General features: G+C 35.9%; 5 protein-coding genes and 1 long non-coding RNA gene across 6 annotated transcripts; 3 read left to right on the top strand and 3 right to left on the bottom strand.

The window, feature by feature from the left end:
• The first annotated feature begins 509 nt into the window (after positions 1-509).
• LOC111448508 (histone H2A) lies at positions 510-1,323 on the top strand. The gene is made up of 2 exons (XM_023088169.1): positions 510-835; positions 922-1,323. Exons 1-2 carry the CDS (start codon positions 629-631, stop codon positions 1,162-1,164), a joined length of 450 nt encoding a protein of 149 aa, XP_022943937.1. The 5' UTR covers positions 510-628; the 3' UTR covers positions 1,165-1,323.
• Positions 1,324-1,791: 468 nt separating this feature from the next.
• Positions 1,792-4,506, top strand: LOC111448507 (ras-related protein RABE1c-like). The gene is made up of 9 exons (XM_023088167.1): positions 1,792-1,972; positions 2,078-2,203; positions 2,579-2,651; positions 2,762-2,862; positions 3,318-3,383; positions 3,674-3,771; positions 3,867-3,929; positions 4,017-4,109; positions 4,228-4,506. Exons 2-9 carry the CDS (start codon positions 2,131-2,133, stop codon positions 4,309-4,311), a joined length of 651 nt encoding a protein of 216 aa, XP_022943935.1. The 5' UTR covers positions 1,792-1,972; positions 2,078-2,130; the 3' UTR covers positions 4,312-4,506.
• A 503-nt stretch (positions 4,507-5,009) lies between these two features.
• On the bottom strand, positions 5,010-8,245 carry LOC111448506. The gene is made up of 6 exons (XM_023088166.1): positions 8,085-8,245; positions 7,720-7,878; positions 6,007-7,077; positions 5,859-5,924; positions 5,569-5,767; positions 5,010-5,468 (listed from the first exon to the last, which is right to left on the bottom strand). Exons 2-6 carry the CDS (start codon positions 7,720-7,722, stop codon positions 5,404-5,406), a joined length of 1,404 nt encoding a protein of 467 aa, XP_022943934.1. The 5' UTR covers positions 7,723-7,878; positions 8,085-8,245; the 3' UTR covers positions 5,010-5,403.
• A 605-nt stretch (positions 8,246-8,850) lies between these two features.
• LOC111448712 (zinc finger protein ZAT12-like) lies at positions 8,851-10,074 on the bottom strand. The gene has a single exon (XM_023088421.1). The coding sequence runs from the start codon at positions 9,934-9,936 to the stop codon at positions 9,463-9,465; it is 474 nt and encodes a 157-aa protein (XP_022944189.1). The 5' UTR covers positions 9,937-10,074; the 3' UTR covers positions 8,851-9,462.
• A 3,187-nt stretch (positions 10,075-13,261) lies between these two features.
• LOC111448512 (transcription factor MYB59-like) lies at positions 13,262-14,927 on the top strand. Its single transcript, XM_023088173.1, has 3 exons — positions 13,262-13,798; positions 13,922-14,051; positions 14,205-14,927. Exons 1-3 carry the CDS (start codon positions 13,648-13,650, stop codon positions 14,740-14,742), a joined length of 819 nt encoding a protein of 272 aa, XP_022943941.1. The 5' UTR covers positions 13,262-13,647; the 3' UTR covers positions 14,743-14,927.
• A 379-nt stretch (positions 14,928-15,306) lies between these two features.
• Positions 15,307-19,922, bottom strand: LOC111448514. The gene is made up of 2 exons (XR_002711444.1): positions 19,715-19,922; positions 15,307-15,840 (listed from the first exon to the last, which is right to left on the bottom strand). It is a non-coding gene; the product is annotated as an uncharacterized LOC111448514 (long non-coding RNA).
• Positions 19,923-20,702: the final 780 nt, after the last annotated feature.

Below are 20,702 nucleotides of genomic sequence, written 5' to 3'. Positions count from 1 at the left end.
CATGGTGAATTGTATGCTTTATAAGATCTCAACCCCGTTTAGCTAACGAAAAAACATCTTTCCATTTCCTCCCCATTTTTCATTTAAATGGAAATTTCTCACCCGGTTGGAGTGGGTCCTCACATGTTAAATAACGTTTATAAATATAGAAAAATTATCTACTACGAAAAAAACATTATGGATAAAACACGTCTTTAGGCAATCATTTACATGTTTTTTTTATAATAAATATATTGTAAAAAAAAAAATTCATAAATTCTATAATAATAATAACAATAATAAAACATATTTAACAAATGGATTGCAATTATTTTTCAACTTAGCGGGAAATTTGAAAATTTTCGATGAAAAACACAAAAGAATTAAAATCTCTATACTCGCTTCTCATTGGTCCATCCAAGAGCGCCACGGATCGCTAAAATAAATCATTCACAGCCGTCGATCAAATATCAATCCAACAGATCAGGTTCTTCCAACACATTCGCCGGTTCCCGCTGCGGTATAAAATCAGCGGCAACTCGCAAACCTGATCCGAACCAAACCCGCCTATTTGCTTAACCACCGACTGTAACTCTCCGGCGAGCAGCGGCTTCGTTTTGTTCACAGTAGGACCTTCAGGCAGCATTCAATGGAGGCCAGCGGCAAGGCAAAGAAGGGCGCAGGAGGAAGAAGAGGAGGCGAGAAGAAGAAATCGGTTTCTCGTTCCGTTAAGGCCGGCTTGCAGTTCCCCGTCGGTCGTATCGCTCGTTATCTGAAGAAAGGAAGATACTCTCAGCGTGTCGGCACCGGCGCTCCGGTCTATTTAGCAGCAGTCATGGAGTATCTAGCCGCCGAGGTAATCAGATCGCGATTTTCCTCTTCCGTTTCATCTCTCTCATTAGAATCGCCATTTTAGCGATTATCTAACTACGCGATCTACAGGTTCTTGAGTTAGCCGGAAATGCCGCTAGAGACAACAAGAAGAACAGAATCATTCCAAGGCACGTACTATTAGCGATTAGGAACGACGAAGAACTCGGAAAATTGCTCGCCGGCGTAACCATTGCCAGTGGCGGTGTTCTGCCAAACATCAACCCGGTGCTGTTGCCGAAGAAGACAGACAAGGCTTTGAAAGAGCCGAAATCTCCATCGAAGGCCGGTAAGTCGCCGAGCAAGGCGGCTTAATCATAATGAATCTGTAATTTATGACGGTGTTTTGGATTTTGTTTGTAATGGTAGACGAAGATTAGGGCTTTGGAATGCAATACTGTAATCGATCATGGCTATTTAGGGATTTTCCGGCGAGGAATCAAACCAGAAGCTCTACTCGTAGTTAATCGTTAATCACAAACTTATTAATGACTGATATTAATGAAATGAAATTAATTAAGTAAAAAAATGTTTTAAATGATTTATTAATTATTATTTATATAAATAACGTTTTATTCTTTGTTGTTATTTTAGAAAAATATATATTCGTGGTTTTTTAAGTCGAGAAAAATATTATTGGTTTAAATATTAATGGGATATTATTACAAGAATATTCAAATTAGAGTGGGACCCACCGTTGGGCAATTTGCTGACGTGGCCAACTAATTGACACCTAATTTCATTTCCGTTGCAATAATGAATCAGGGAATCTAAATAAAAAATAATAATAAATTTGTAGTAATTTTAAATAATATATTAACTATTACACGTGGCATAAAAGAGAGTGAAAAATATGTTAACGACAGGTGTCAGCATATAATTGGTCAAGCTATTTCATAGGGTTCAGGGTCTGGTCCCGCTAAAGAAAGGGAATAAGGTCCGAGATAAAGGTCTCTTTATAGGCGATGAGCCTCTGAACGAATTTTTTTTCCTGTTTTTCGCTAATATCGCCAAATTAACCAACGAATCACTGTCGACCTCTCTCTAAACTCGCACGCGCCACCTTACGCGCCTCGCCGGCGACTCGGTTGCTGCTGTTCTCTCGGTTTCTGTCTTGGAATCGGTACATTTCTCTAGCATTTTGGAGTTTTATGCCTTTCTGTATTTTGTTCGTTTATCTGTTGGTGTTTTTTTTTTTTCATTTCGGGTTGTTTTGATGATGTTTTAGGTTATTTCCAAGGGAGGTTTGTCTTTTTCTTGATCGATTTGATTGGAATTGTAATGGCTGCTCCACCTGCAAGAGCTCGGGCGGATTATGATTATCTCATAAAGCTTCTTTTAATCGGCGATAGCGGTGCGTAATTTTCTTTTCGGTTTCAAATAGAGCTTCATTTTCTAATCTTTTCTTTGAGGTTGTCTCATTATGGTTTGTTGATTCGGAACGCGCGAAAATTTTCCTTTGGGAATGCTTGTTTTTCTTGGATCTGGGATCGCTCTCCCTGATCCTTCAGGTTTTTTTTTGGATGATAATGTCATTACTCATTACGCTGAAATTGATTTGGTGATTGAGGAAGCTTGTTGCTGATTTGATGTATTTTACACGATGTAAATTTGAACATCTTCATTTTATCGACTGCATTCTTTCTGTTGAATTACTGATCCTGTTCGCATTGTAATGCCACTCAATGATGTTCTTTGTTTCTGTTCATTTGGTTGCTTATTCGTGCAGGTGTTGGTAAGAGTTGCCTTCTCTTACGTTTTTCAGATGGATCCTTTACCACTAGTTTTATCACTACCATTGGGTGTGTATGATCTTCAATTTTCTAGATGAATGCAAATGCCTATGTCTAGTGGGATTAAGAAAGTAAAAAGTTTGCATCTGGACTAACTAGGTCATTTTTTCCTCCTGCAGTATTGATTTCAAAATCAGAACCATTGAGCTTGATGGAAAGCGGATCAAGCTCCAAATTTGGGATACGGCTGGTCAAGAGCGCTTCCGTACAATCACCACAGGTATTCTTTTCCACCCTTCGTGATCATACACTTGTCTGTTGCTGGGAGGTGGAATCATGATAGATATATAACATTGTGTTTGAATGAAATTGATTTGTGGCTATTCTTTTCTACATCTCTGCCTAAATTGTAAATCTTTCATGGAATGGCTAATTGTTTTACCTTTAAGATTCGAGTTGAACTTGGAGTTGAGTGTCTTGGGATTGTTTGTTGTTGTTTCTGGTCTCGTATTAGGCCTATGAATGATGATGTTTGGCAGCATAGGTTGCAGTTTCTTCTTTGCTAATTGATTCTCTCTTTTTTTTTTCGTTTGACAAGATGTTTGTGAGATCCCTTGTAAGTTGAAGAGGGGAACGAAACATTCCTTATAAGAGTGTGGAAACCTCTCTTTAGCAGACGCATTTTACAATGTTTTTATCATCATCTTGACAAACGTTTTACAACGTTGTTTTCAGCTTACTACCGTGGAGCAATGGGCATTTTGCTGGTCTACGATGTAACAGATGAATCATCTTTCAACAGTAATCACCATGTTTACCATTTTTGCTTGGAGATTTTTCGTTTGGTGGATTACATTCAATCTTTGTACAAAATTTTATTGATTCCAATGCATCATTCCATCATCTATTATGCTTTTTCCTATGTGGTGGATGGTCAAGGACGTTTGATAGACTTATGAGCTGGCGTAGTACTCGCCCCGATGTGTAAAGGGGCTTATGCACTCCACTCGCTGTCGTATAAACAAGCGTTTTCTTCCATTTTTGTTATCATTTTGCATACTCATTTCTTATTCTCCTCTAACCATTTTCAGATATTAGAAATTGGATTCGCAATATCGAACAACATGCTTCTGATAACGTCAACAAAATATTGGTTGGAAACAAGGCTGACATGGATGAAAGCAAAAGGGTATGTAATATTCTGCTATAAAAGCTGAAAAGAAAGGCATAAACTCTAAATGGTTATGCCACTCACCTCGTGCTTTTAATATCCTTCTCTGTCAGGCTGTGCCTAAATCCAAAGGACAAGCGCTTGCTGATGAGTATGGGATCAAATTCTTCGAAACTGTGAGTTGCTTGCTTGCTCTTCCTTTTGTCTAATTTTTCCACAAGAGTGTGTAAAGTTGTAGGCTGATAGAGATATTTGCATTACAGAGTGCAAAGACAAATCTTAATGTGGAAGAAGTTTTCTTCTCAATAGCAAGGGATATAAAACAGCGTCTCTCTGATACTGATTCAAAAGCCGAGGTATTCTATTGTTATGCTATAGATCACCCAATAATTAAGAACAACATAAGCTCTATTACCTTTTATTTTATTGAATTCACGAACCAAAAAGTCGGGCTTTTGTTACGTTTGCTCGCAGTCGTCGACGATCAAGATTAATCAACAAGATCAGGGAGCCAATGCTGGTCAGGCTGCGCAAAAATCAAGCTGCTGTGGTTCTTAAGATGATGATCAAACCCTTTGAAGTAGTCATGATATTGAAGCCACACTTCATTGATGGTGGGGGCATCTTAGTTATCTTGTGATTCTTTTGAACTTCTTTTAGTGTGTGCAATAGATACATAGGTAATTTCACGTTTTAGAATTTCATTTATGGTCATGTCTATAATGATGAGATTTATTTGGTCTGTTTACCTTTCATTTTTAACAAGTTATCCCAATTATTTGTTTGCTTAAGATGGTTTGTATATAAGCAACTATTTTTACTTTAAAATCACCGAATTCACTTTAAAGTGAAATGCTCTGCAAAAAAATCTTTCCCCACATGGTTTGAATTGAGTAAGTTGAGAAATTTTTTTTGGACCAACCTAGAAGTTCCCAACCCTCTATTTTCGTGTTAGATTTGAATTGTATAACAACGGAGCGTAGAGAGAAGTTTGATGGAAGTGGAACGATCAAGCGGAGAGATAGTTAGCGACAACGTTTGACGAGAAACACAGAGACGAGGTCGAGTGGAGAAATGAAAATTGATAAGAGAGTCCAACAGGGAAGTAACAAAGCGAGTGACGTCAACACCCGACGACAGAAACGAGAGAGATAAGAACTGAGAAGCTGAACGACAGATAAATCGAAAATGAAGTCTGTATCTTACAATCGAGCAAAATCTATTCAACTTTCAACTAAAGAATGTGCCAAAAAGTAGAAACAAACAACAGGAACAAAAAGGCTTAAATTTCCATGTCTTCAAAAGTCAAACCCCCAATACATACACTTCTAAAGCTACACAATTTCACAGTTAACAGAACGTATAGAAAGGTTTTTATGCTAAGAGATTTACAACGTGAATGCAGTTTCCATAATAAAATGGTCACAAACACTCCAAATACGGTGCAAAACCTAAATTCTAACCCCCATTGTTCACTGTACTTGACACTTGGTTGCCTTGAATTTTAACCACCATCCTGACAATAATCATTTTCAGCTTCCATGAAATCGTACAGACCATGAATCAGTTAGCAACTAAAATTTGATTCTCTGCACAGAACCCACCTAATCTTGTCTTGCATTTACAGAACTTGCAATGAAGTCTAGCCTGCTAAAGGTTAAGTTCATCCTTACCATATATGCGCTGAAGCTCACGAGTAGCTGCTTGAAATGATTCTGAAAAAATCAATGCAAAACATATTATTCAAGTGAAGAGCACAATTGTAGGTGGTGTTGTGTGTGTGAGAGAGATAGATAAAGAAAATTTATTCTTTACCTTTCCAAATCCGAAAAGATTTCTGATTGATAGGTGCACCAAATATTGTTTGAATTGTATCAAACAACAAGCTCTCTGGGGTGCTTCTTAATTCTTGTACTATTTGGTAAATCGTCTTCCCATTCTCGAAGTATATATGATTATTTGGGTGTTTTGTTTTGCAGCCAGCGTGGCGCTCAAACTCGTAGGCATTAAGCATCTTCCAAGGAAACACAGAAAGTGTGTGTTAGGTCTGATCTGACTGAATGTATCTTGAACTGTGGCATGAGGGGAAAATTTTGATTACTTACCTTGGAAAAGTTGCAAGATTGGCATCCACAAAGATAGCCAGATCCCCTTATAATTCCACGAAGCTCCTAATAAAATCGGTGAAGCGTATGAGCAGCCACACAGTGAGCACAACTTAGAGAGTAAATGAAGTGAAGAAAAAAAAGTTACCTCTCTGGCTACAGAAACATACTTAACAGGAACGCCATCGAGCATACCAGTTGATATCAAGCTTCTAACATTTGAAGGAAAGCTGTTTGGAGCTTCTTTCCTCATTTTGTATTCTGGTCTACTCTTCGGCATCGTATCAGGCTTTTGCTTAGCTATCTGTGTACAGCTTACACCTACATCAAAACTAGATGATTCCAATTCTGTGACACCATCAGCTTCAGTTGCTTGGAATGAAGGTTCATAGAATGTTGAGTCATGGCTACCCAGAGACCTGCCTAAGGAGATAATATCTTGCTCATCGGGAAATCCGTCAAATGAGATTATATTTGCATCCCGCTTACCATAATCATCACCGATGGAGACAGCATTGTCGTCCACCTTCCCATTATGACCTAGTAACCTAATGTGGCGATCCCCATCGTTGGAGGTTTGGTTCATCAAATTGAAACTGTCATCCTCCTTAATATAGGCTGATCCCACAGACACAAGACCCGTTTCGATATCCTTATAGTAGCCTTCTATGGTAAGTTGACCACCATCTTCCCTATTAGAATTACTTCTTAGACATGGTTGCAGATCATGTATATTATCTTTAATCTGATTGAGTTTAACTTTTCTAATTCCTCCGTAGCTAAGACATGTTTCAGGGTCCTCCAAACCATGAGAAACAGACAACCCAACAGATGCATCCTCTCCATATTGCTCTTCAACTTCAATACCTTTTCTCCTGAGATCCAAATTATCAGACATTACAGAAGATGTTTTTGTTAGATCGAAGTCAGCGGACCTTATTGATTCAGGTCCAAGTAGGCGACCGATAAGTTGATGTGAAACAGACTGATAATTAGCAGCATGATGATCCCAAGGAAGAACATTCACATTTGACAGCGCTCCGGTCATTTTACTATTCGAAGCTTGAATTGCTTGTTTCTTGTTGGGGAAAACCTGTGTCTCACAACCATCTATAAACCAGTGATGTGCCCGCTTAGTGTCTAGTAATGATGGGCTGTCAAAAGTTGAATTTGCATCATTTTCATGCCCAGGACCCTTAGTCATCCAAAAACCTTTGCTCTGGACAGAACATCACAAATAGTAAGAGCAAGTGGATTCTTTCTGTCATTTCCAAAACCATAGGTCCACCAAGATATGATTATTCAGAGAAGAAATCAGAAAAGAATTAATGCCAAGAAACTATTTACTGTCACATTTTTGAGTTTTATAGCACTGTTCTCCATGATATAATTTCTTTTTTCAAAAGGTCTTTTGAGGGTGGTACACAGAGTTCATGTTCGTAATTTGTATATAAGGAAAATTGCGCTAGTCTCGAGTCCTAGAAACATCAAGTTCATTTTACAATCGTAAAACTTATCATCAGAGTGATGAAACAAGGAAGGCAATCAAACATCCTGGACATCAAGATCGCTAAAGCCTACTTCAAAATTTGAAAGACAAAAGTAAAGCATTCAAGACCGCAATACCGAATTAAACCCTAAAGTATGGTTTTGGTTAGGAATATGTAAAACACTAACTAAATACAAATTAAAAGAGGGAAACTGTTTCCATTTAAAAATTCAATCAGATGATTCCATGAGATCTTGGTCAAACTCTTAGCGCCTAGCCATTACTCAAATCTAGTATTCTTCCAAGCTCAGACGCAAGCAGTTTTAAGCAAAAAAACATAGAAATTCATACTTCCAGAACTTAAAAGCATACCATTCTGATTCTTCTTCTAGTCCGAAGTAGTATTGTCTCATTCACTCAACACAGCATGTACCACGCGGAGAAGCATGAACCTCCATAGAAACTCGGTCTAAAAACAGAGGTTCCTCGTTAAACGAACAATCTCCAAATTTCTTCGAGCTCACCACTTCACTACACCAATTAATGAGAAAAGAACTATACTTAAACTTCTAATAAACGCCGAAAATTTCAAGAAAAGAAGACATCATTTTCCCTTTACACAATAGCCAAACAACATCGATCGTGCAATTTTTCGAGCAGGAGAAAAACCTAGAAATGGACGCAGAAACACAAAATTGAACTTCTTTCTACCATTAACATGAACAGGGAAACCATACCGTCCGTTGATTACTAGGTTGCGGAACAGTAGAGTTCCGGCGAGGCTACCAATCCGGCGACGAATTTCGACGAAAATGATGGCTTCATGAGGGAGGGGACTGATAGGGTAATTGGCCAAACTCCAGTTCTAGAAAGTGGAAACTAGTTGAAGAAAATACTCTATTTCCTGACGATGTATAATTTTTTTAATTCTTTCTTAATATACTTTTTTTTAATTTAAATATCATTAAAAAGCAAAGCATATATGACAATGACAAAAAATAATATATATATATTCAGACATATAAATAATACCCATTTTTTAAAAAAAATCCAAGCTAAATAATTTCACATATTTAAAAAATATATATTTTCAGACATATTGGAGACGGGTATTGTTGTGATTATTTATTAAGAATTTTCTAAAAAAAATTAATTAATTAAATTAATACAAAATTTTAAAATTTTTTAAATCATCTAAAATGCTTCTAGAAACTACACGACAATTATTCTAAAATATTGTTTTGTTTCTGTGCTTGAGTAAATAAGAGATACATGAATAAATTAATATGAGGTTAGAATGAAACTAATCTAGAAGATATGAAATTAGTATTAAAAAGTATTAAAAAAATTCATAATCGTAACTATATAAATAATTTTGATAGCATAATCATAAGAAATTCGTTCATGTTGTTCTTATATTTAAAGAAATTGAAGGGATTGTATACTCATCTTCAAGACTTTGGTTCAATCCATTTTGGTTTTCAAGAACAGGAAACTCTGTAATTTTCTACTCAATTTAAACATATTTCAGTCTAAATCTCAAGAACATGCGTTTCAAGGCCCAAGAACAACTATGGCAGAAGCTATTTCCGAAAGAGGTAGAGCGCCGCCGTAAAATCCGCCCGAAGTTGGAGGAGAAGAACCGCCTGCCGCCACAACCACCGCAACGCCGAGATTTCGTGATTGCTCCATCGGTTGAATCAATAGATTATTATAGGCTAACTTCATTTCTTGAAATCGATCGCTCGTTTTTTTCGCCGTGGAATTGGAGCCCTAATTCGCCGCAAAATCACGACAATGCAAGAACAAAGCACCGCCACCGTATGATTTTTCAACCAGGTTCGTTCTTCAGCGTCGATCTGGTGTTTTATTTCCGGTAAATGATTTTTGTAGCGCGATTGTGGCGTTCCGCGATGAAAATTATTCCAATTTGCTTAATCGATTATCATATTTTGGAGTTGTAATTTTCGCTGTTCTCATATACTTTAATTCTTTCAAATACTCATCAATTTCTTCATAATTTCTGGAAGATTCTTGAAAGATAAAACAAATTTTGTGTAAGTTTACAGTAACAATAAATAAATGAAATAATTTACACCAAAAAAAAAAAAAAAATTATGTCAAGCAACAGACCGGCGGAGCCATCAACTGCAACCGAACAAGATCATTCTCCAACGGCGTCAGATTCAAATCCACTCCAAAAATTCCTCCAACGCCGATGTCGTAATCGGATTCATCGGAGACAGGCTGAGTCGTCGGTGGACAATCGGCGAGCGGAGAAGAGTTCCGGTGGCGGCGCATATGGCCGCCGAGCGCCTGCCCTAGGGGAAACTCAAGTCCACAGACAGAGCACTCATGAGCCTTCGTCTTAATAGCATTATTATGAAGACCGTCACCGGACAGAAACGGTTTGAGCTTCCGATGAGAAGCTCTGTGGCCGCCAAGAGCTTGAAACGAGGAAAATTCACGATTACAAGTTTTGCAGACAAAAACTCGGCCGGAAAACGCCGCCGTGTTGGCGTGGTTTGAAATCAAGCAATCGGCGACTCCCATTACGTCGATTTGAGATTGAACTCTGAATCGCTTCATCAGATGAAATGGAAACAAAATCAGATGAGTGAGCGGATATGGAAATTGGATCAAAATGTATGAATATATATATATATATATTATACGTCGGCAGATTCATGAAGGTGTGGATGCGGCGGAGAGGGATGAATGAGGCCGGAAAGCGCTGCGATGGAAAGTGCTGCGACGTTTCTGATTCTGATTCTGTTTCCAGCAGATTTTGGACAACTTTGTGTCAAAGCGCGTGGCTACCAAATTCATCCATTATATATATATATATATATATATATATATATATATATATTATTTATTAAATTATTTGACACTACTTCGTAGTTAAGCTTGACACGTTTTTTGCAAGTGACTTTGTAAATTAATTTCAATATTTATGAGTAAAAAAAAAATTAATTCCAAAACTAATTAACCCAATTAGTCGTTCTTCATGGTTCTAGTTCGTAGATCCACGAACACCCATTAGTCGTGACAGTCAAGTGACACTCGAGCAAAAGAGGAGTATATGAATGAATTGAGATTAACTTCGAAACGAGAGTGATCACAAGAATAGAATAACTAAAAAGAACTTAAAGATATTGAAATTCACTACTAGTTATATTTTTGAATTCGGTGACTCAATCATAAGAATTAAAGAACCGAGGAAGGCGAGGACCAACCTCGACGTTACAAATCTGTATCTTTGTATTTTTTTTTTTGGACCAACCTCGGATTTAATTTTTTTTAAAAAAAAATTTAAAATTATCATTGGAAGCTACTCTATTGGGGCAAGGGATTTGAAGGCTTCTGGCAGAGAAGAAACAAGAGGAGAAAGGGAAGAAGAAGGAGGAGGAGGAGGGGCGCCGGCGCCGGAGCGGAGGGTAAAGGTGGGGCGGGCCACGTGTTGGGAAGGGGATGGGGAATGGGCCGAGAGAATTATTGGGCTGGGCTGACAAGAAATTTTAAATATATTTTTTTTAAAACGAAGGTATTTACACTATATAATAAATATTTAAAACAAACCTTATTTTCCAATATATATATATATATATATTTGTCTATAAATTTTAAAACATATTCACATATCAAGAAATTAATTATTATTTTTATCAACCAATTTCATTAAAATTAACTTAATTTTTTAAAAATTATAAAAATTAAATTTAAATGGTACTAAATTTAGGTGTCTCGGACATTCTGCTAAGAGGTTTGAGGTTCAAATTTTTAGTCTGACACATATCTTACACTTAAATCTTTGATCCGACGCATATCTTGAACTAAAAAAAAGATGTGTAATAAATTACGTTATCTTATCTCCTCACATAGTTTTAGTTATCTTATGAACTTAATATATATTTTAGAGATTAGTAGATGTTACCCATACAATTTTTGCCACATGCCACGTGACATCACCACCAGCATTCTTACATTTTTAACTTTCTTTATCCCGACTCGTTGAATTCAAGCTAAGAAAAATAAAAAGAAATACTATAGCTTTACGAATGAAACAGAATCGTTAATATTTGAAATAGCATAATATTTGGGTCGAAGGAGTTCATCGACAAAGTGACTCGAATGCAAAGAGGGGTTAAAAAGTGGTGATTTCCACGTCACGAGTGATTTATCTCTTAAAAAAAGAAAAGAAAAAGTGTTGGCACTAAAAAGAGTATTGAAAGAAGGAAATGAAGGGGTGGGCAAAAAGGCAATAAAATATTTAAATGCAAAAGCAAAATGCTCCACACTATTCCTTGGCTGCTCATACTCACATTATTTATTTATTTATTTATTTATTTCTTAATTTGTCTGTATTTGAGTTTTGATAAACACACCCCCGGTGATACCAAATTCTATTTTTTTTTTCCAACTTTTTTTTTATTTTTAAATTTGCTAAATTATGCTCTTTGTTATATAATATATGATTTATGTTTATTATTGTTTTTTTAAATAATTTATGAGTTTTTATTTTATTTTATTTTAATTTATTGATGTGAAATTATGGAGATAAAATAATAAATATCTGCTTGGAGTGTAAGCCCAAAATGGTGGGATGGAGAACTTAATTTGATAAGATAAGGCCTAAGGGTGTGTGGATAGGATTTTTGGCCAAAATAATCTTTATTTTTAGTGGCTTTTATTCATTTCTCTACTTTTTTTTTTTTTCCTTTTTTTCTTTAATGCTACTTTTTTAAAATACCCTTTTATTATTAATATTATTATTTGAAAAAATTCAATAACTTGGTTAATGTTTTCTTAAAACACTCAAAATCCTATAAACAAAATATACAAGCAAAAGAAATATATCAAATCAAAGAAAAAAGTTGAAGAGACGTATCTAATCCATAGCTTAAGTTAGTTCAATACCGGATAACTCCGGCATTTCCTTACAACATAACCATGTTATCTACTTGTTGTTCTTAAGAGTAAAAACTATCTCTACACACAAATATGAATCTTTTTGGCATGTTTTGTCTTTACCCACATGTTTTTATAACCATGTTACCTACTTGTTGTTCCTAAAAGTAAAGATCGACACATACTAATACGAATCTTTTCGACATGTTTTGTCTTTACCCACTTGGTTTCGAGGAAAATATCCAGAAAGTCACCCAACAAATGGTAGTTCTAAGTTAAACACGCTTAATTTTGGAGTTCTCTAATAATTGAGTCGCTAGAAAAGAAAGGTAGACATTGTTGATATGTGTAGTAATTTCAATTCTTTTAACCTTCACAAGCAGATAAATCTAGATTTACCGTGCAAGTTTGTTCATCCAAACTACATAGATTTAAGCTTACAAAAGCTACATTTTTTACAACATGCTAACTTGCACGAATCATAAACCTACGTTTCAAGCACAAGTTATACGAATTCAAATACGCAATCGCACGAATTCAAAAGTTAACCATCAAAAACAAAAAATTGACCAATGAAAGGAATTACTTTTAAGCTCACTGAATGGTTTTTTTTTTTTTTTTTTTTTTTTTTACTTTACTTTACCAAAATAGAAGCGATAATGAAGAGCAGTGGAAGTGTCGTGTGAACAATGGCAAAGCAATAGAAAGTGGAAGTTTTATTCATGTCCAACGGTAGTCCTTATTCGTCCTGTCTTTGTTTCAAACAATTGGCTTTGGCTGATATCATTGTGGAGCCATCTTCTTGGGCAGCTTATTCCAGCAATCACAGAACAAAACCATGGTGTTGTTGGTGGAATTTCGATGATGTCTTTTCTCAATACAAATGATTTGACAGCCATTTTCAGAAAGGGAAAGAGGAAAGGGATCCACGAAGAACAAGTTTCAAACTTTTTGCACATTGGAACTCTCTGGGGCATTTCGTCGAACACTTCCAATGCATATGCCAAGTGCCTCCCACAGGCTCCACCTTATTTCAAATTCCACTACATCTCAACGTGGGTTTTTTTAATCCATAGTGGGTTTTCTCGAAAACGATTTAAAAAACTAAGAGGTCATCGACCCTTGGGTTTGAAGGAGGCGTTTTTGAAAGCAACATCCACATATCAATCGCCTACTTTGATTATTTTGGGCGCTAATGGCATACACCATAGGCATAAGGTTGCTTATCGCTAAATACCCCCACCCCACCACCATGGAGGCTCTATCCCAATTACATTACATTACATGTACGGTCAGGATGCAATCTCCTTGGTTATTTAATCTCAGAGTAAAGTTGAGTGGTTAAGATTTGGATGCTATAAATATTAGTAGAATACACCCAAAATCTCCATGAGTTGGTGGGAGAGAAGAAAAGAACAAAAAATGGTTGAGGGACAGGAAATCAGAAAGGGTCCATGGACAGAGCAAGAAGACATCCAACTGATATGCTTTGTGGGCTTGTTTGGCGATCGAAGATGGGATTTCATTGCTAAAGTTTCAGGTTTGAAGGTGGCGGGAGACAGTTGCTAGGTAGGCTAAACTGAAGATTTGCTATTTTTGTGAAAGGCTCTGTTTTAACTTCCCATTTGGATTTGGGATTTGGGATTTGGAATTTGTGTTGTAGGACTAAACAGAACAGGAAAAAGTTGCAGGCTGAGATGGGTTAATTACCTTCATCCTGGTCTCAAGAGAGGCAAGATGACTGCTCAAGAAGAACGACTCGTGCTTGAACTTCACAACAAATGGGGAAACAGGTCTATCCCTAGAACTATGAAACCTCTCCCTAGCAGACGCGTTTTAAAACCTTGAGGGGAATCTTGGAAGGGAAACCCCAAAGAGGACAATATCTGCTAGCGGTTGACTTGGGCTGTTACACATCATCTCTAACTTCCTTTGTTTCATCTCAGATGGTCCAAAATTGCTCGGAAATTGCCTGGCCGCACGGATAATGAAATCAAGAACTACTGGAGAACCCACATGAGGAAGAAGGCACAGGAGAAAAGAAGGGCTTTGTCTTCATCTTCCTCCTCCTCGTCCTCTTATTCATCCAACAACCCAGCTGTGGAGTTCCCTGCAGACACTGGACCAGTGAAGTTTTTCGACTCAGGGGGGTCTGAAATCTCAGCTTCATCATCATCAACAAAGAAGAAGATGGTGGAGAATCAAGAACTGGGTGATCCAAATGGATTCTCCATGGATGATATATGGAAAGATATTGATCTATCGGATCATGAGAGCTTGACTATGAATCAAGATGTGTACAGTGAAGAAGACTGCAACAACTTTTCTTGCCCTGCCCTGACATCTCCTACTCCTTGGGACTATTATTGTGGGGATTCTCTGTGGAGGATGGAGGAGGAGGAAGAGAGTAAGCTAATTTTCTCTGGGTATGATCATAACGGGAGGCCACGCCTTGCTCAGCCTAATCAGAATTTTTTCTATTGAATTTTGTGTATACGTAGTGGTTAATCAATATCCAAGAAGCGTGTCTCTTCTCTTGTTCAAGTTTTCTGATGATTTAGTTCACTAATGGATTGTAAGTAGTATCTTTAGCTGTGTTTTTCCGGAAAAGTTTGTTCGGACAACCAAAATATAATGAAAACTGATGGATGTAGAACCATTTCCACTTGTGGGCTGTGATAAGTTTTAGTTCTTTCTACGGCTGCTTGTTTCTATCTTCTAATGGAAAGCAATGGTGTTTATAATAACAGAGAAAGAGAGAGGTTAAGTTAAAACAGAAGGCGGCTTTTGCTTTCCTGTGGCGGCTACTGCTGCTGATATATAAATTATATCTTGTTAGCTGGAGAGTTACGTTAACACCAATAACAATTCAATTCCACCACACACATACATCATATAAACTCTAATATAAACCCTAAGTTGGTGTAACAACTCAAGCCTATTGCTAGCAGATATTGTCCGTTTTGGTTTGTTACGTATTGTCAGCCTCATAGTATCAAACGTGTCTGATAAGGAGAGGTTTCTACACGATTTTTTTTTTGGGGCTAGAAGTTCAAACTTCTATATCTCTATCTCATTTTTTTAGTTAGGCAAAATATTAGGAAATGGAAAGATGGGATAGAAGTAAAAGGTAGCATAGTAGTGAATGATTTTCTAAGAGCATATTCAATAGATGCCCGCCAAAAACCATTCTATCCTACAATTTGTCGAAAGGGAAACAATAATAACAAATAGTATCTAACATCCTTCTCAAAAGAAAGTATCTGAGAATAGTAATCGACGTTCTGGGTTAATTTTTAACATTTAAAAAAATAGTCCCTTTCGATATCAAACTTTGCTACTTCTAGGTGTAACAACTCAAGCCCACCATTAACATATATTGTCCTATTTTGGCTTTTCTTTCTAGGATTTCCCTCAAGATTTTAAAACGCGCCTACTAGGGAAAGGTTTCACACCCTTATAAAAAATGTTTCATTCCCCTCTCCAACATACGTGGGATCTCAGAATATGTTGGTAGCTCTAGATGAGATGGCCATAGCCGTAGCTCACCACTGACCAAACAGTGAAGCTCAACATCTTCGCCTTCAAATTAGCCACAAACAAGATTAGGTTTCAGAACAATTTGACACGACACTCAAAAGACCTAGAATTCATCCACTTGAAAAGTGCTAATGCGACACAAGAACAAGAGAGAACACTTGTAACACTCAGCAGGGCATTGAGTTAATATGGTCGCATCAAACATCAAATTGCCAAGTCTTGTTGATAAAAAAATAGAAAATTTGAAGTGACTGAAATAAAAAAGATACATAAAAAAGTCATCTACAAGAGTCCACGATTCTCAGTCACATTCCTTGTGGAGAGACAAAAGTGAGGATGGGAATAACTTTTAACCAAAACTAATCTTGTCCGCTTATTGAACGTCTAATAAACACGTATCAAGATTTGGAGATTTGCTTGTGGATTAGGATTGTCATCTCAGAATATTAAGATAATAATATTGAATGAATAAATAATTCACTTATGGGCTTCTGACAAACAAAAATTTGCACGTCTCTAATACTACTTTGGATACAACGAGTTATTTTTGCAGATTCTTTCCATATATTTTGTCGGGCAGCCTTGGAATAATTTCCTCTTAGTGGAGACACAAAGAATTAATTTCCTAAGCTGAAAACAAGATTCTATGTTTGGCAATTTATTGACTTTGAGGCCACAAGAGTGTCAAAAGAAACAAAAGAAGACCCAAGTTCATTTCAATCCTACTTCCTACTGCCACTGTCCAAGAAGTGATTTTCCCCCAAATTGCCGTTTCCACAGGAAAAACCTGAGAGAAGCCATCTAACAGACTTGTGGGCAATTTTGCAGCCACCACATATACTAGTGGTGCTTACTCTTCGTGGGAGAGCTTGTCGTAAGTTTCTTACCCTCTGGTTCCTATGAAGGTTGAGAAATCTGATAGAAAATGTTGAAGAATGTCGATTGGAACTCAAACTTGTAGGCTGAATTGGATAAGAGAAGTTCTTATGATTTCCTTTCTCTTAGAAGGTTTCCTGCAAATTGCTGCATTCTTGGAAATCAATCAGGAGCTAGTCGGTAATTTAAATGAGCTTTGGTATTGCTCTCTTGCTTGATATCCAAATTTGCTGTTGTTGCTCTCTGGTTCATAATTCTTTCTTTTTGTTTTACAGATTCAACAGTTGCCTTTTGTTTTCATCACTTTCCTGTCTTGGAGCTTATCTTAGGTTAATTCTTTTCTTTTTCCTTTAAAATTAGGTCTCTGTGTGTGAGATCCCACATCGGTTGGAGAGAAGAACGAAGCATTCCTTATAAGGGTGTGGAAACCTCTCTCTAGCAGACGTGTTTTAAAACTTTGAAGGAAAGCCCGGAAGGGAAAGTTAAAAAAAGACAATATCTGCTAGTAGTGGGCTTGAGCCGTTAAGCCACTTTGTTTAGATTGCTAAACCGAAAAAATTAGAGGTTGATTTTAGAATTTTTTGTTTGTCAGAGACTATTAGCCATGTACCAAGTTCGTCCATAGCGGATGGGTCTAGTAGGGCTGGACTAGTAAGCAATAATCATGCAAGGATAATTGTAATCTGCTACAAATATCAGAGATTTTACCTTGCTTATACTGAAATCTAGATGCAGTAGACATTAAAACCTTAATGCAAGAAGTCATTTAAGAAACCCTTTATGGTATTGGTTGCATTCTTCCATGATAAAGTTGACTTACTTATCAGAACTGAATTCTAAGTCTACTGGATGCAACCTATCTATATCTGAAAGAAGAAAGGAAGAAAGAAAAAAGTTGAATGGAAACAAACCTTTTCATCTACAAATTTAACATCGAAAGCCTACAACGGTTGTTTTGAAACAAACTTAAATGAAACTTTTTGAAGTCCGAAAATTTAATTAAAACCAAACTCATAATTTAAGGGTGTTTTTGATAACCTATAAAATATTGTTTCAAACAATATGTTACTTATCCAAAGAACTCCACCAACGATAAAACAAAAGGTTAAAAAAAGAAGTAAAATAATTTTGACTTTCCGACTCTCTGTCTTTTGAACTTAGAAGAAAAAGGATTACTATAATATAGTTTCCTCGTTTTAAAGTACAATTAAAAGCCTGAATATCTATGAATACTACACATATTTTAAGTTCAGTATTCAAATGGGATAAAACTGAAAATAAGGTTAAAAATGAAAAGATCAAATGTAATGACTAAAATAACAACGGTTGAAAGTATAGAAACCAAAATAAACGAAAACCGAAAATACATGGACCAAAGTTAACTTTATATGAAACTAGGATGATAATCAAATCTAGATCAGATTTCTTGGGTTTAATATATTTTTCATCCTTGAGTTATAAGCCTATTGGAAATTTTGGTCCTTGATGTTTTGTGTAGTTGAATCATGTCCCACACATTTTTTTAATTGTTTTAAAATTTTTGTTCTTATTACTAAATCTATCCTGAAAAAAGAAGAATCTACAAGGACAATGACATGTTTTGCTTGGTTGACAGGATTAAGAAAAGGCAATTGAATATTTATTGGTCGTATTTGCATATTGATGAAAAAAATGACTCCAAATATAATTGTTCTAAACAATCATTTATATATTTTAAGCATAAGGATACGAAATATGTAGATGGTTTTGTGTGTGGCCCCACATCGATTGGAGAGGTGAACGAAACATTCCTTCATAAGGGTGTGGAAACCTCTCCCTAACAGACGCATTTTAAACTGAGTGGAAACTTGAAAGGGAAACTCCAAAGAGGACAATATCTGCTAGCAGTAGGTTTTAGCTGTTACAAATGGTATTAGAGCTAGACACCGAGTGACGTGCCAGCGAGGAAGCTAGGCCCAAGGGGGTGAATTGTGAGATCCCACATCGGTTGGATCATGCAGGTGCTCTAATACCATTTGTAACAGCCCAAACTCACCATTAGTAGATATTGTCCTCTTTAAACTTTCCTTTTTGAGCTTCCCCTCAAAGTTTTAAAACGCGTCTCCAGTTTTCATTTTGTTTAAGAAATGTAAGCCAGCTACAACATAACATGTCATACCTACAATCAATCATTCTTCTTAATAGAGATAAGACCAGTGACATTATTACACCAATAAGCTTGATGGAATAATTGAAGCTTTTAGAACTTTTTGAAGTATCAAATTGGATAGGAAATTGAAAGAAATGGAGGGGAAAGAACATTTCCCCTTTGGCAAATAACTAAGCGTTCAAATATATGATTGCAATGGCCATGATTTTATTCCAGGGGAAAAAGAAAGTGTTTTTGACTTTCTGTGTCCACTAATCTATTGATTGCTTTTGCATCTGTCTATTCGGTTCGGTGGTCTCCTTCGCCTAGTTTTCTGTCTAAAAAATATCCAGTCTTTATTACCCCTTTCCCCTCCCCCCTTTTTCTTTTATATTTTCCCGAGCCACCCACCAAATCTAATCATTTCGTAAAAGCAGAAAGAAAGTAAGTATTGACTCCTTGAGTTTTAAATGTGTTAGTTTATATGCACATGTCTCATACACTACTCCAATCCAAGCACCCTAAACGCATTAGCAACAGACACCCCTTATCCTACACTAAAAATATTCATTGGGGACTTTTATCAAACACTTGGCGGGCATTCCTTTGCCTCACCAAAATTCATACCATTTAACAGGCATCCTTTCCCTTTGCCAAACAGCCTATTCAAATGCCAACAATACAGTAAGAATGTCCAATCAAAATTGTAGGATGGGGAAAAACGAAAGGGTTTGATTACTTAGGTAACTGGAATTAAGAATCCTATGACATGAAATGAGTTATTAAACACATTGGGTTTTGCTTTTTGTGTATAATCATAGCAATCATAACTATGAACCAACATTTCTAAGTTTCAATCACTCCAATAACAATCTAACTCAAAAGTTTCACAATGGGATTCGAGAAATTTACCTGTCGAATTCTTCTTCCCTTGAGAAACCACTATCCGTCTCGACAAACTCAATTAACCCGAGCTCCGAAATGATGATTCCCAGTGAATTTTCCTGTCCAAATCTTTCGCTTTGAGGCTTTTACAGGATCATCGTTCGTCGGTTAAATTATGACCACCATTTGTCGCAATCATTTTCCTTCCATTTTTGGGGCATTCTCTCTAAAACATGAGGGGCCTTTTTCCCCCTTGATTATTCTATCAGTAATCATTAAATTTTAATTGTTCCTTAATACAAATAATTTCCATCCCTTTTTTTATTTACCTTATTTTAAAATATTTTATTATAATTATTGGAATAAAATTATAGATTTAATTTTAATTTACATTTACAATTACATTTAATCGTTGATGGTAGCATAATGAATTGTAATTTTTTCTTTCAATTAATTTTATAAAAAATTTTAAAAAAATATTATAATACATTTAAAAATGTACAAATAAGCATAAATTATTTAAAAATAAAACTCCAAAACTAGACATTAATATCTAATAAATTGATTGGTAAAATTTTAAAATATACATAGTCAATTTTAATTCTTATTTTAGAATATTTTTTTTAGGAATAAATATATATATATTTTTTTTGGCTTATAATATTTATAATATTTATCTATATAATTTTTAATTTTAAATTAAAAAAAATTGTAAATTGGTTTCAAAATCAGACAATCGAATCTCTTACATTAAATATATTAAATAAATAAGAAAATAATAATAATATGGGTAATGTAACAAACATATATATATATATATATATATAAGGCATCACTAGGAGTACGGCGGATATTGAGTGATAATTAGAATAGGACATAGACTAATTCATGTTTATCGATACTAATTAAAATTAATGAAAATTAAAATTAGAATGAGAGGGCGAGGCACGTGCAAGCTAGAAATAGCCACGTGAGTAGCACGATTAATTGGCAGTTGATGTGCCACATCACACGG

The sequence above is a fragment of the Cucurbita moschata genome, unplaced genomic scaffold, assembly GCF_002738365.1.
Source record: "Cucurbita moschata cultivar Rifu unplaced genomic scaffold, Cmos_1.0 Cmo_Scf00010, whole genome shotgun sequence".
Taxonomy (NCBI): domain Eukaryota; kingdom Viridiplantae; phylum Streptophyta; class Magnoliopsida; order Cucurbitales; family Cucurbitaceae; genus Cucurbita; species Cucurbita moschata.
This window is presented reverse-complemented; position numbering and strand designations above follow the sequence as displayed.

Coding starts and splice junctions, on each gene's coding strand:
- LOC111448506 (XM_023088166.1), bottom strand. Junction 5,925..6,006: donor ATGTTTCTGTAGCCAGAGAG/GTAACTTTTTTT, acceptor CGATTTTATTAG/GAGCTTCGTGGAATTATAAG. Junction 5,469..5,568: donor ATCTTTTCGGATTTGGAAAG/GTAAAGAATAAA, acceptor TGATTTTTTCAG/AATCATTTCAAGCAGCTACT.
- LOC111448507 (XM_023088167.1), top strand. CDS start 2,131: ATGGCTGCTCCACCTGCAAGAGCTCGGGCGGATTATGATTATCTCATA. Junction 3,384..3,673: donor AGATGAATCATCTTTCAACA/GTAATCACCATG, acceptor AACCATTTTCAG/ATATTAGAAATTGGATTCGC. Junction 4,110..4,227: donor ATACTGATTCAAAAGCCGAG/GTATTCTATTGT, acceptor GTTTGCTCGCAG/TCGTCGACGATCAAGATTAA.
- LOC111448508 (XM_023088169.1), top strand. CDS start 629: ATGGAGGCCAGCGGCAAGGCAAAGAAGGGCGCAGGAGGAAGAAGAGGA. Junction 836..921: donor TGGAGTATCTAGCCGCCGAG/GTAATCAGATCG, acceptor CGCGATCTACAG/GTTCTTGAGTTAGCCGGAAA.
- LOC111448712 (XM_023088421.1), bottom strand. CDS start 9,936: ATGAAGCGATTCAGAGTTCAATCTCAAATCGACGTAATGGGAGTCGCC.
- LOC111448512 (XM_023088173.1), top strand. CDS start 13,648: ATGAGTTGGTGGGAGAGAAGAAAAGAACAAAAAATGGTTGAGGGACAG. Junction 13,799..13,921: donor TTTCATTGCTAAAGTTTCAG/GTTTGAAGGTGG, acceptor TTTGTGTTGTAG/GACTAAACAGAACAGGAAAA. Junction 14,052..14,204: donor CACAACAAATGGGGAAACAG/GTCTATCCCTAG, acceptor GTTTCATCTCAG/ATGGTCCAAAATTGCTCGGA.